The 14430-nt window shown below is 48.0% G+C and overlaps 1 protein-coding gene across 7 annotated transcripts in view; it reads right to left on the bottom strand.

Annotated features, from left to right (window-relative positions):
- Positions 1-14430, bottom strand: part of FAM117A (family with sequence similarity 117 member A) — a 57997-nt gene that overhangs the window by 20564 nt on the left and 23003 nt on the right. For 3 of the 7 annotated variants that reach the window (XM_074979362.1, XM_074979366.1, XM_074979367.1), the window contains exon 1: positions 11710-11854. The exons of 3 other annotated variants lie outside the window; for them this stretch is intronic. In XM_074979362.1, coding sequence (XP_074835463.1) covers positions 11710-11845 — 136 coding nt within the window. In that variant the 5' untranslated portion in view covers positions 11846-11854. Of the gene's footprint in view, positions 1-11709; positions 11855-14430 lie in introns of those variants that run through there. One more of the 7 variants, XM_074979368.1, reaches the window with a different exon arrangement.

Genomic DNA, 14430 nt, shown 5'->3' with positions numbered 1-14430 from the left:
CTTCCAAGTCATCTAACTTACAGGCTGAATTTGGAAGTTAAGCTACTATTTTGCACTGAAAGAGGTAGTCCCCTCAATGATGTTATGAACAAGAATTTTCCTTCACTCACAGCCAAAAGTATGCAGTCATCTATGAGAAGAGTAGTTACCAGGTCAGAAAGCTGCACAACATTTGTTATGACCCAAAAACTTTTCCTGAAGGCACTGCTAAAGAAGGCTGGAGTTTTAAGATCTGGCCTGCAAGCAAAACTAAAGAAATTGCAGCCTTGTAGCCTGGTTACAAGCTTTATTAGAATGCAGCTGGAGAAAGATGTCCAAGAGGAAAAGACTCATCTGCAGATGTAATTTGAGGAAATTATTCAATAAGGAACACTGGAAGTTCAGGCTTTTCTGTGGCATTCAATCAAATCCAAAGACAATGCATGCATTAAGGAGCAGTTCCACGGACCCAACTGAAAGTTACTTTGGGTCCACAGCTATACCTAAACACCCAGTTACTGGGAGGAAATGAGCTCAACTTTTTACCTTTTATCTTAATGCTCTAAATCTTATTTTATAATTAGAAAAACAATATAGAGGATTTCAACATCCTCCCACTTGAAATCTTTGGCTCTGATGGACATTCTCGGGCCTGGTCTGAAGTGAAGGTATTCTTCAATCAGGGCCTCAAGCAAGCAGATTACTTAAACCCAGTGCACAGATGCAGCACTTCTGCCGATTTTTATGCCCTGCAAGGTTAATGGTGAGGAACACAAAAAAAACTGGTGGGTTACTGCCCATATATGAACCATACAAAAAGCTCATGAAGGGTTGCTTGAGAAACAGATTTTTGTTTTTAACCTTTGAAATTTAGCTTGTTTACTCTTTTGTACCTAGTGCATTACAGATGACTGGTGAACTAGTAAGATTATGTCAAACTACAGAAAGTGAAACCCTGAGCAACTGAGAGGAAACGATTTCTAGTCCTTGTTAAACACTTTGGCTTTTGTTAAATCTATTTAAACAAGACACCTGACAAAGTTAGGAGTAGAGATCACCAAAATGAAACAGCCTAAGGATGAAATGCTCATTTAAACCTGGGTCCTTGGAAATAGTCCAGTAAAAAAAGTTAAAGGACCAGATTATATATTTCTGGTCTGATTTATTTTTGTACCCAACAATTTGCCACAGGAAAATTTACTTTATTACATATGACATATTACAAGGGAGCCTAGAGGCCTGATATGAGATCACAACAGTGCTAAACTAGGTGCTATACAAAGTAAAACAATCTTTGGACTTCAGAGTTCACAATCCCAAACATATTAGGGCCTCCAGTAGTTCTGGACCCATACCATACTCAGCGTATCAGAGGGGTAGCCATGTTAGTCTGTATACTCAAAGCAATGTCACTGAAACTTGTTGGTAAGATTTCTGGTTAACTTTTGATGAAACAGAGAGGGTCCTGAGCAGGAATCCAGAGCAGGGTTTCCTCTATCTTTTTTCTACCCATGGACAGAATAAATTTTGTTATGTACACCAAGGCATGTGCAGATGTGCACCACAAGTAGAAACGTGCTACCAGGTGGGGGTGCTCTGCTAAATCTCTTCTGGATGGCCCACCCAAGTGTTCACCCTACAGAGAATACATATCCAGAGACAAAAACCTACAAGGCCATTTCAAGAAAACAAATCAGATGTCCCATAAAAACCATCCCATTCCTTCAGGGAATATGCTAATCTCAAATTTACCCCAGAGAAACAGAATTTTAAAGAATAGCCTGAATTTTCAAAGCCGGAATCAACTTCTTTGATACAGAATTGTCAACACAAGTCAAAATTAAATTAGTGACCAATGGGATCACATCCCTTATTTCCTCCCTCCCACATTTGTAAAGAGGCCAACAAGCTGAGAGCAGCAAGTTTATAGTGAAGGTATGATCCACATCAGCTGAAGACACCAATACCCTGAAGTGGCTCCAATTACCCAGCTCATGAGAAACTTGTTATACACTTAACATTATACCACCTGTGTTTTGCATCCAGCATTAAGTCAAAGGCTTATCCCATACATAGCTATACTTTATAAAGAGAACTGACTTGATAAGGTAAAGTTGAATTGCTTTTGTTTAAACTGCAGCAGCAAAAACATCAGCTTCAAGAGCTTCTCATCCTCAGTCCAGCCAAAAAAGATATTTCCTTTTTGGACATCCTCCTCCCTGTGCCTAACCCCTCGCACCCTTACAGAAGCCCTTAAAAACAAAAACCAACAGGCTCACCCATGATTTTTTCTTCAGCTTTGTTCTGTCAATTTTGGCTGAGCAGAGTAGAGCTTGTGTACATGTGTCTCTGCTGTGTGACATAGCACAGTACACTAAGGCCTCAGAGTACGCGACCCCAGAGTATGCAACCCCGCTCTTATGTGGCTGACCCCGATTCCTACAGTAAACACTGGAAATGCACAATTTCCAGTTATACTTAACTTGCTCCCACTCCCCAGTCCTGGCTCAACGCCCCTCCCAGCTCAGCTCACCACCTGTGCATAACTCCTGCTCACCCCCTACCCCCGCCTGTGGCTCTAGCTCACCACCCCTCAGGAACGACTGTCTAACCTCCCCTGCCCCAGTTCCACCCTGCTGCCAGCTCACACCCATGCGCGGCGCCAGCTCACCATCTGCCCCAACACCAGGCTCTGGCTCAAACTCCACCCCCGCTCCCAGTTTAAAGACCCCACATGCAGCCCGGGTTCAAGCACCCCTCTCCCCCCGGCAACCACCACGCAACTCCAGCTCCATCCTCTGGCACGAGTTCAACCCCCTCCCTGTCCTGGTTCATACCCTCCACAGCCTGGCTCACCACCCAAGCAGGGCTCCAGCTCATCTCCACCTCATCTCCCTGCAGCCCTAACCCCCTCCGCCCACCTCACATGGCTCCAACCCACTGCCACACTTAACCTGCCCCACCCCCACCCCAGGACTTACCTTTCTGCTGCTTCCTCAGCTGCAGAATGTGTGTTCCACCAGGGAAAAAACCTTACGCCAACTTATGCGAAATCTGGGTTATGCGAGGGCACGTGGAATGGAACCCTCGCATAACTCGAGGGGCTACTGTATAATCCAAATTATGCTCTATTATTGGCCATTATTACTGAAGTTCACCACATGAACTTGACAATCTTGAGTTACCCTTCTTTCACTTACTGCCATCTTAACATTTAGCTAACCTGCATTAAACAGCTTAGACAACTAGAAGCAACTCTATTTGAAGGAAAGGGTGGCTGCAGCATATGGAGACAACAGATTTTCACATGCAATGCTAAGTAGTCATTCATACAGAACAACTCTTCACCAGAACTCACGTACATATTAAAAAGGAGTGGCAGGCTGCGGGCCCCACTCTGGCCATCCCTGCATAAATGCACCTGGGGAGGTTACAGGTGTTACACTACAGTATAAAGGAAAACATAAAAACAGCAAACCCACAAACACCTGGACCACTATTTTGGTAATGAAAACCTTCATGTGTCTCCTCAGGGTGAACACTGGAGCAAATGTCTAGTTAACAGAGGCCTTCAAGTTCGTTTTAGAACTGCTATGGCAGAGATAAAGGGAAGGTAAAGAGGGAAAAGAAATAATTTGTTCCCAGGCCCTTTATCATATAGACAAAGTATACTCACATTGCTTTCAAGTGGTACACAGACATTTTTCCTCCTATACATTTATGTTCTGCCTAGCATACACTCTGACTTAATGACTTACAAAGCAGCATCCCAACCAGTCAAATATATAATATTCACCAGACAGTTTCACACTGATACCAAAGATTTATCATGCCTATTTGCTAAGTTCTTCACTGGTTTATCAAGCTCTACGCAGCCAGAAAAGGATTTAGCATCTCAGAGCAGTCAAGGAAACCCTAGCTAGATGAATCACCGCAGTTAATAGCAACTTCCTGAAAAGTTAAAGAACAATATAGAATTCTGTATGTTACAGGACAGAGAAAGTTTGTATCCTGGTGAAAAGGGAACTTTTACCAATAAGTGATAGCATCCATAATTCTTCACTTTACCAGTACAGACCCAATTAAGAGGACAGGAGGGTATGGAAAACAGAAAAGACATCCCTAACCAATGTCTTCCCATAGCCCTGGCTACATGCATACACAGGTGAAGATGCTTTGTCTGCATCTCTAATCTTGCACTGTTCCCCCTCTCACACATTACTCTTGCCACTAACATGGACTATGTCCCCTATTCACTATGCACTTTTTTCACACTACATACCATATGACAATCTCTCTCTTTCAATAGGCCAAGAAATGTTCTCCCTATCCTCCAAGACCCCCCAAAAATGCAGTTTGTGACCATGTGGGCACCGCTAACCAGTCATCCCTGACATTTTGACACAGATTACATTACATTAAGCCTAAAAAATTCCACAGAGCTGATTCCACCTCTAAGAAGAGGCTCATGATTGTTACTGCACCTATGGAATTTTGGTAGCAACAGCCACCTCACAGCCATCTAACTGGTCCATATCTGGATAGGAACTTCAGATGGGGTAATAATTTACCTATTTTACCAGCATAAACACCATTGAAGAGAACAGTACAGCAGAAATGTAGCACTTTAAAGACTAACAAAATAATTTATTTGGTGATGAGCTTTTGTGGGACAGACCCACTTAATCAAATCCTTGATGTCTGTCCCACAAAAGCTCATCACCAAATAAATCATTTTGTTAGTCTTCAAAGTGTTACATTTCTGCTGGTTTGTTTTGTTGGAGTACAGACTAACAGTTACCTCTCTATTGCCACTGAAGAGATAAGAGATTAACAAAACCACCACTAACTCCATAGCCAAACACCATGAACTACAAAGCCTGAAGACTTCTAGACACCAAGACAACAAACTCATCTCAGAATTGTGTTCCTAGCTCCTCCACTGCAGAATAACTATGCAATTTAGCAGAAGCTCTTTATGGTGCAGATTCAACAGCTGCTCCCTATTTTATTTCACTGGTATTTTCTGTCAACAGAGCAGCTGAAGAATCAGACTGGCTCGTTAAGGTCTCTTCCTCAGCTCTGCACATTGGATTCAAAATGTGCCAGTCACAGCCATGGAAAGACACACAGCTAATACCAGAGAAACTATCTGGCTTCAGCTCTCTAAGATTAATCCACCTCAGAAGGCCAGCTGCCAAGCCACAAATGAGCAATCCAATAAGCCAGGGCACAGGGATGGAGAAAAACTGATACCAACAGATTTCAGCACTAAGATTCCAAGCTTGCAGAGAACATTTTAGAGTTAGGACTAGGAACCACTAAGTTTTTAGTTAAATCACAGCCAATGTACTGCAGTAGCTCCCACACAAACAAAAGGTAAATTGAGGCTTATTACATGAACAGTGACTGGGGCACAGCCATGGAAATGTAAATACATCTCACACTGTACACAAAATGACTACAATCAAGAGGAAAAATTCAAGCTGATCAAGCCTGAACAGTGAGGGCGCAAAGCCAGGAAGAAATGAAGACCAGCAATTCCTGGTTTTGAATAGACTTGTCAGTGGATCTTCAGCCTTTTAACCTTCAGAAAACCTATACATTACTGCCTGGTGACATGGCAGCAGATAAGACCCACAGGAAGACACCATGATGCAGCCAGCAGAAAAACCTAGCCTCCATGTGTTCTGATGTCTTGATAATTATTGTCTTAACTGTCTGTCTTCAGACTGTCAAATGATAAAATTGCCAGGTTCACAACAGTTTCTCTTCAGTTTCAGAGTAGAGGAGGTGGGAGTGGGGATAAGTGCACAAAAATGTGTCGTGTAATTCATGAACTCATTTCAAGTATAAAATGGGCAAAATACTCTAATGCTTTCTCTGATCAATAATCATTCTTGCAGTGGCAAGAAAAACAACTATTACTATAATCCTTAAAGCATGACATGCACAATATTGGAAGAAAGCCTCGAATTCTCACTTTACAGAAGTGATTGTTCTAAGGTGGCCAGGGTGGCCACCTTTTTTCATCAGAAGCCATATGGCAATTTTGTTTTGCTTTTACATGTTCTGGGGCCAAACAGAAAACAGCCCCAAACCTGCCCCCTCAACCCCAGGCTTAACCCCTCTCAGCCCCAAACTGCCTCCCCTGATCCCCAGGCTTAACCCCTCTCAGCCTCAAACCCAGGATTAACCTACCTGAGGCACTAGATCCATGCACTGCCACTGCTGCACACCCACTGCTCCTTCATCACAACCATAGCCACGACCACCTCTTCCTCAGCACAGCCCTCCCAAGTTCTCCTACTCCTTTCCCCAACCTGCAGCGTAGGCGCTCCCTGCCCCGCTGCTTTGAAATAATGGAACTCAGTTTAATTGGTTTAACAGCTAGATCCCTCCTGCTGGCTGCTAAACCAATTAAATTATGTTCCATTATTTCAGGGCCGCAGGCCCTGAAGCTCGAGGAGGAGTCAGCGGTGGCAGCATCTGGAGCTGCAAATGGCTCCTTAAAGAGCCACAGGTTGCTGACCCCATGCTGCACAGCTGGTTATCAAAATGGCACCACTGGCAGCTTTATGGACCGTATGAAAAGACTCCCCAGGCTGGATTCTGGCCTGTGGGCCATGTATTAGCTCTCCTGCTCTAACCCACCCTAGACATAAGTGCATTTCAAATTGATGCTGTCAAGATTGGTATGCCAAAATTTGACTAATTTTTCTTACTATTTCAAAACTTCATGCAACCCCATGCATAGCCCAAAATAAGCATTATGGTAACATTTCATATAAGAAGGAAGATTCCAGCATCCATTGGTAACCCTACAAATAAAGCAGCAACCATGAAGGAAAAACACCACACACACACACACAAATTCTCAAAGGTGATTAGTGGTTTTTTGAAGAATTTAGATACACCTTGGCAATGCAGTGTTGGGATCCATTATGGCTTTTAGTACAAATGAATTTAAATGACTTTTTTCTGAGTCAAGTGACCTCAGAAATAGGATGTGCTGTTTCACTCTAAATATATCATTCCATTTAGTTTCTTTTAATTGTGACCTAAAGCCATCTTAAAATAAGGCAACTTGTTATAATGCAAAAGCAAAGAACAAATTCCCCCTGCCTCAGACATGTGCAGTAGGGATCTGTAAATCTCAAGAGCTGCAAAATGATAGCTCTTAATTTATCTACATAATTAGAACGGCCACATGGAGTTTTAAACTTACTATATCTAGCCCCAGAATTGTTTTAATGCAGTTAAAAATATCTTCCAGTTCGCTTCGCTCTTGTTCTAGTATATCTTTTCTTCTTATCCAAAATCTCCTCACAGCTCCTGCCACCAGTGTTTTTTCCTCCTATATCTCATCCATTGCTGGTTCTCATTACTCTCTCTTCCACCCACTCAACATGTATGTAAAAAGCGGTCACAAGTACATACTCATTTTGTGTACTTTCCTTACATTAATATTCTGAACAGAGACTTCCATTGTTGAATCTAACAGCACTTTACAGAGGTGGGTAAATATCCCTATTTTAGGGATCTCTGTGTTATAGAAAACTATGATTTTCTCAACACCAGTTGCAGAGGTGGGAACAGAAAACAAGCCTAGAACTGTCCCTAGTTCTAGTCCCTAGGCAATGATCTTCCCATGACACAATACTGTACTTGATAAGGATTAAAATTATCTCCCTTTTAAAAAAAGAGAACAGTAAGCCTCAACATTATGTAGTGAATAATATCCCAAATGGGATATAAATACAACAGCCGTTGATAAAATTGACACAGTATGCAGCTGAAATAATGCACTGGAGTAATTCACTAATAGGAAACACTTTTTTTTTTTTTTAAATTAATCATCCCAATTGTGTCTAAAAGTACTAGAAGCCCCATGAGCCTTCAACTTGCACTGCTATCTAATTTCAGCTTAAGCCTGTGTCACAGCAGCAGCCATTTGAACTCTATGTATTTGTGGCTTGGGCCAAAGTCACTCTCTGCTCAGGTTGAGGATCTGGGTAGAATAAATAAGCTGTAAGTTTAATCAACTGGAGAGCATGTTCAGACCAAGATGCAGCTTTCTACCAAGCCTGTTCAGGAGAGCAGCTGCTGCAGTTCAGATTTAACTCTGAAACTAACTCTGAAGCCAAGAATGGAGTTTCTAACCAAGATCACTAGTTACTGTTATTAAATTAATTTAAAAAGAAATCCTACCTATTTGCTCTCTACTAGATATTGCTGTTCCTCCTCCCTTTTCCAGCATAGAGATCCTTCCGTGGAAGACAGTGTAGCTAACAGGTTTTTATCCATATGCTGGGCGGGAGCATTGGTTAATCTGTCCTGCACACTTCATAAGGTTTTTCATTTTGTCTTTATGAACATTAAACAATGCTCCCAATCATTTCTATAAGGGAAATTACCTTATTTCTTTTTTAAAGATGATAAATTTCAGGCAATGAATTGGAGACATTTGGAAAGTCATGTCACCATAACCAAGTCAGTGCCAGATGATAAATACAGATTATGTTTCTAATCTCATCCAACTGTCATGTGGTTGTGTGTTTTTTCACATACTCGCTGCCATATTAACTACCCACTGGAAATACCCTTTTCCCCCCCCACAATTAAAAACAGCTCACTACAAAGATTCTGGGCTCAGTAGCAAAACTCAACCTTACCTAATCAACAAAAGTCATAAACCACTCCATCCCTTCCTTCAGGCTAGGAAGTAGGTTAACAGCTAAGGTACTTTGCAATACATACTAAAGGATAGATTAAGCTTTGCAGGAGCAAAGCTTTGGGGCTAAGGATGCCTCACTGGATCAGAAAAGGGCCTTGTTTTTTTCCCCCACGAACAGCTTTTTGTTTTCCTTGTGTAAATCACATCCAAATAGAGCCTGCTCTACAAGTTCTCTCTCTCAACGTGCTCAGTTCAGTGCCATATCCTGTACCACACCACAAGCCAAAATAAAATGTCTTCCTTTAGGGCACCCCACCACTTCTTGGGCCAGCCTCCCCACTTCCTTCAATCTTGACCTGTTTCACGCTTACCCACCTAAATCCAATTATTATTCCTTCAAGGCCCTGTTATATGCTCCCGTGCACTTGTTTACCGCACATGTAAGAGAACAACAGGTGAGCAACACATCTGGCTGTACACGGACATAAAAACGGGCACCCAAATGGCACCGGGGGGGGGGACGGGGGACACACAAGACCTGTCAGCTGGGAACCGTGCACAAGCAGCAGCAGAGGCAGTCCAGCAGGAAGCTGGAGGGCCCGATGGAAGGGGCACTACTGGGGTGCACCCCACATGGCCCTAACTGCGGGAGGGCGTGCTGCGTCCCAGGGCCGGGGTGCGCAGCCGGGCCCCCAACTAACAGAGCTGGGCTCGGAGGGAGGGGCTCTCCCCTAACAGTCCCTGGAGCGGAGGCTCTGGAGTATAAGACCCCTGCGCATGGAGGCACCGTGGGGCAGCTCTCCTCCATACAGCCCCTCGACGGCCCCTCCCCCACGCGGCTCCTCACACGCTCAGCTTGCACCTGACAGACCAGCTGCTGCCCCATTCCTCCCCACAGGGACCTCCCACTCCAACCCCAGCCCCTTTCCCCTGCAGCCCAACACCCTTCCTCAGATCCCGACCCCCTCAGCCCTTCCCCCCACCGCATCCTACCCCACTCTGACCCCAGCCCCTTTCCCTGCAGCCCCACACCCCCCCTCAGATCCCGACCCCCTCAGCCCTTCTCCCCACCGCGTCCTACCCCACTCTGACCCCAGCCCCTTTCCCCTGCAGCCCAACACCCTTCCTCAGATCTCGACCCCCTCAGCCCTTCCCCCCACCGCGTCCTACCCCACTCTGACCCCAGCCCCTTCCCCTGCAGCCCCACACCCTTCCCTCAGATCCCGACCTCCTCAGCCCTGCCCCCCACCGCATCCTACCCCACTCCGACCCCAGCCCCTTCCCCTGCAGCCCCACACCCTTCCCTCAGATCCCGACCCCCTCAGCCCTTCTCCCCACCGCGTCCTACCCCACTCTGACCCCAGCCCCTTTCCCTGCAGCCCCACACCCTTCCCTCAGATCCCGACCCCCTCAGCCCTGCCCCCCACCGCATCCTACCCCACTCCGACCCCAGCCCCTTCCCCTGCAGCCCCACACCCTTCCCTCAGATCCCGACCCCCTCAGCCCTGCCCCCCACCGCATCCTACCCCACTCCAACCCCAGCCCCTTCCCCTGCAGCCCCACACCCCTCCTCAGATCCCGACCCCCTCAGCCCTTCCCCCCACCGCATCCTACCCCACTCCGACCTCAGCCCCTTTCCCTGCAGCCCCACACCCCCCCTCAGATCCCGACCCCCTCAGCCCTTCCCCCCGCCGCGTCCTACCCCACTCCGACCCCAGCCCCTTCCCCTGCAGCCCCACACCCCCCCTCAGATCCCGACCCCCTCAGCCCTGCCCCCCACCGCATCCTACCCCACTCCGACCCCAGCCCCTTCCCCTGCAGCCCCACACCCCCCCTCAGATCCCGACCCCCTCAGCCCTTCCCCCCGCCGCGTCCTACCCCACTCTGACCCCAGCCCCTTCCCCTGCAGCCCCACACCCTTCCCTCAGATCCCGACCCCCTCAGCCCTTCCCCCCGCCGCGTCCTACCCCACTCCGACCCCAGCCCCTTCCCCTGCAGCCCCACACCCTTCCCTCAGATCCCGACCCCCTCAGCCCTGCCCCCCACCGCGTCCTACCCCACTCTGACCCCAGCCCCTTCCCCTGCAGCCCCACACCCTTCCCTCAGATCCCGACCCCCTCAGCCCTGCCCCCCACCGCATCCTACCCCACTCTGACCCCAGCCCCTTCCCCTGCAGCCCCACACCCTTCCCTCAGATCCCGACCCCCTCAGCCCTGCCCCCCACCGCATCCTACCCCACTCCGACCCCAGCCCCTTCCCCTGCAGCCCCACACCCTTCCCTCAGATCCCGACCCCCTCAGCCCTGCCCCCCACCGCATCCTACCCCACTCTGACCCCAGCCCCTTCCCCTGCAGCCCCACACCCTTCCCTCAGATCCCGACCCCCTCAGCCCTGCCCCCCACCGCATCCTACCCCACTCCGACCCCAGCCCCTTCCCCTGCAGCCCCACACCCTTCCCTCAGATCCCAACCCCCTCAGCCCTGCCCCCCACCGCATCCTACCCCACTCTGACCCCAGCCCCTTCCCCTGCAGCCCCACACCCTTCCCTCAGATCCCGACCCCCTCAGCCCTGCCCCCCACCGCATCCTACCCCACTCTGACCCCAGCCCCTTCCCCTGCAGCCCCACACCCTTCCCTCAGATCCCGACCCCCTCAGCCCTGCCCCCCACCGCGTCCTACCCCACTCTGACCCCAGCCCCTTCCCCTGCAGCCCCACACCCTTCCCTCAGATCCCGACCCCCTCAGCCCTTCCCCCCGCCGCGTCCTACCCCACTCTGACCCCAGCCCCTTCCCCTGCAGCCCCACACCCTTCCCTCAGATCCCGACCCCCTCAGCCCTGCCCCCCACTGCATCCTACCCCACTCTGACCCCAGCCCCTTCCTCTGCAGCCCCACACCCTTCCCTCAGATCCCGACCCCCTCAGCCCTTCTCCCCACCGCGTCCTACCCCACTCCGACCCCAGCCCCTTCCCCTGCAGCCCCACACCCCTCCTCAGATCCCGACCCCCTCAGCCCTTCCCCCCGCCGCGTCCTACCCCACTCCGACCCCGTTACCTGCCCGGCCGCCGTCCCCGCCTGCTCCGCACCGTTGCTGCAGCTGGAAGGGGATGGTTGCCCTCAGCGGCTGCAGCCCCCCCGCTCCGCCCCGACAGCAGGAGGCCCCGACGGCCCCCGCCATCCTACCTCGCATCCAGCCTCCCGCGAGCCCCAACAGTAACCAGCTACCCCCCCCCCGCAGCCGTTTATCTGGTCTTCAGGGGCGGAGCTTACCAAAGCACCCCGCTGCCCATTGGGCCCCGGCGGGTACCGGCTCCGCCCCACGACCAATAGGAGCCGATTGCACCCTGTGCGTCAGCTCGAAGAGGAGGAGCCCTAGGCTCGCCGAGCCCCTTGGCTGGGGCCCAATCGGAGGAGGAAGAAATGATAACATACCCCATGGTGCCTCTCCGCCTGGAGCGCGAGCTGGGGCCGACGCTCCCCATGGGCCAATCAGAATAGGAGTAGCATGCGGAAGGCCCACCTCTCTACGGGATCCAATTAAAACCCCCAGGCCGGGGCCTCGCTCCAGACACTAATCAGAAAAGCAGCACGTGCTCCCGCACCTACCAATCGGAAAGGGCCCCCACCCCGGCGCAGGGCGCGCTTTCTTTTTCGCTTTCAGAGCCTGCTGGCGTGGGCCGGCGCCAGCACCACGCGGGGGAAGCTCGCTGGGCTGAGCAACAGGGTAGTTTCGGCAGAACAAAACATCATCTGCGCCCTGGTTCCCACGAAAGTGATTAGTAGGGGTTGGGACTCCTGCCTTTGCACCACACGTATTGCTAAGGCGTGTCCTTCAACGTCACTGGCTTCTGTATCGCCACCTTCAACAACTGTGCACAGCAGGACCTTCCCCAGTCTCTCCCCCTTTCCTCAACTATTGTGCCCACAACTGGACACAGTGCTCCCATTGAGGCATAATCACCCTAGAGCGGAAGAAGGGCTTTTCCTGTGTGGCTCACACTTTTGTTAACGCAGCCCAGAATCTCTCCCTTCCTGAAGTATGGTCTTCTAGACTGTAGCTTCTACTTCTATATGTGAGATGCTGATTGTTTCTTCTTAAGTGGAGTATTTTGCATACATCTGTTTACTTACTGCAGCATATGCCTTCACTGGTATTTAATAGAAACACCTGATTTGACCTCTGTTGATGAAAAGTTTGTTTCACTACTTACAGTGAATTTCTTACAAAGACACGTCATTAAAAGGTTGACTTATTTGCAGTTAAAATAATCTTTTAACATGGTTCTTGCATAAGGAGCAAAGCTAGCATAGAATATTGATTGCAGTTATACTACTTGCCTGAAGAGATTATACTTATTCTTTCCTCATACTATATGAAAGAACTGGGACAAGGAGCAATGATGGCTCAAATTAAACAAAATCTACCACCGCTCTAGGCCTAGTATTTAATTTGTAGCATAACAGGGAAAAAGTAGTTGTGGTATACTACTCCACAGGATGTCGATAAACAGTTTGAGGACAGTAGGATGAACAGCAGCTTTAGGGTGACTGAGAAATAGATGTTCGTGCAACTACACCCAATCTCCATCTTTATCAATTTGAGTATTCCCAGGAGCTGTCACATCAAGACCCTCTAATCCTTTATTCACAATGCAGTTACAGTAAGCACCCCCCCCGACACCTCCTTCCCTGCCCGTGAGCCTCAATGGCTGTCAGTTGCAGTCACTGCTGCGTCAGATTTAAACACTGGGACTTAGGCTTTCACCTCTTCTACAAATCCTCCAAACCACCTCATATGCCAGTTATTGATATACCTAAATGCAAAAAGGAGGTCAAAGAAAAAGGGTAGTCTAAAGTTCAGTTTTTAGTGCTCCTGTTCTTTGACACCTTTCTTTCAAAATGAAATTATAATTTTTCAGGACTGGGGAAGTAATTAATTCCATTTTTTCTTAACACAAAATACTGTGATGCATTTGCAGCAACCCTCCTCCAATATTATGCTTCATGGAAATCACGATTTCTCCTTCCAAGCAATGTGATATAGCTAGAGAAGCAGTCTCCTAGGCATTAGAGCTCAAAAGAAACTGTAGTGCAGGGAAATGCAGATAAATGATCAAAATATGAAGTAATGTTTATAACCACAGAAATTTTAGAATAAAAGCTACTATGGGGGTGAGGAGAGAAGGGAGGGGAGTGGTTATAGAGTTCATCTCCTAAGGAAAATATTTTATATGTTTAGGCTGTTACCTACCAGTAGGTGATGGGTTGCTCAATTTAAAGATAATACCTAGGGGAAAATCTGATTTCCCCAATAGTAACTGGTAGCACAGAAAGGGAAGACAAATAATACTGTTGCAGCATTTTATAACTGCATCTACTTAGATGATGATATCTTTGTAGCCATTTAAGGTAATAGTATGGTTTGACTGAACAGTCCATTTATTTAAAAAAAAAAAATCACTTTTGCCATCATCCATATCAAATAACTTAGCCATGTGTCTCAGCAATTTCCTGAAGTGCTTTACAGTATTTTCTTTGAATTGATATAATTTGTGTGAAGGCGGCTGGATCCTGGGTGACTGCAAAGCTGTTTATGAACAAGTCACTAATGAAACTATAATTGCTAAGTATTTTCAAAGACATATAAATATTTATCCTTCCTCTATAACTGAGAAAGAGAAGCTTTTATCAGCTTTTACAGTTAAGGAAACTTGAGGCAGGAAAGGTTTAAATGACTTGCTTCTGACCATGCAGCAAGTCAGCAGGCAGTATTAG

Source organism: Carettochelys insculpta, chromosome 28, assembly GCF_033958435.1.
Source record: "Carettochelys insculpta isolate YL-2023 chromosome 28, ASM3395843v1, whole genome shotgun sequence".
Classification (NCBI taxonomy): domain Eukaryota; kingdom Metazoa; phylum Chordata; order Testudines; family Carettochelyidae; genus Carettochelys; species Carettochelys insculpta.
The sequence above is the reverse complement of the archived record's forward strand: the minus strand, read 5'-3'. Positions and strand labels throughout refer to the sequence as shown.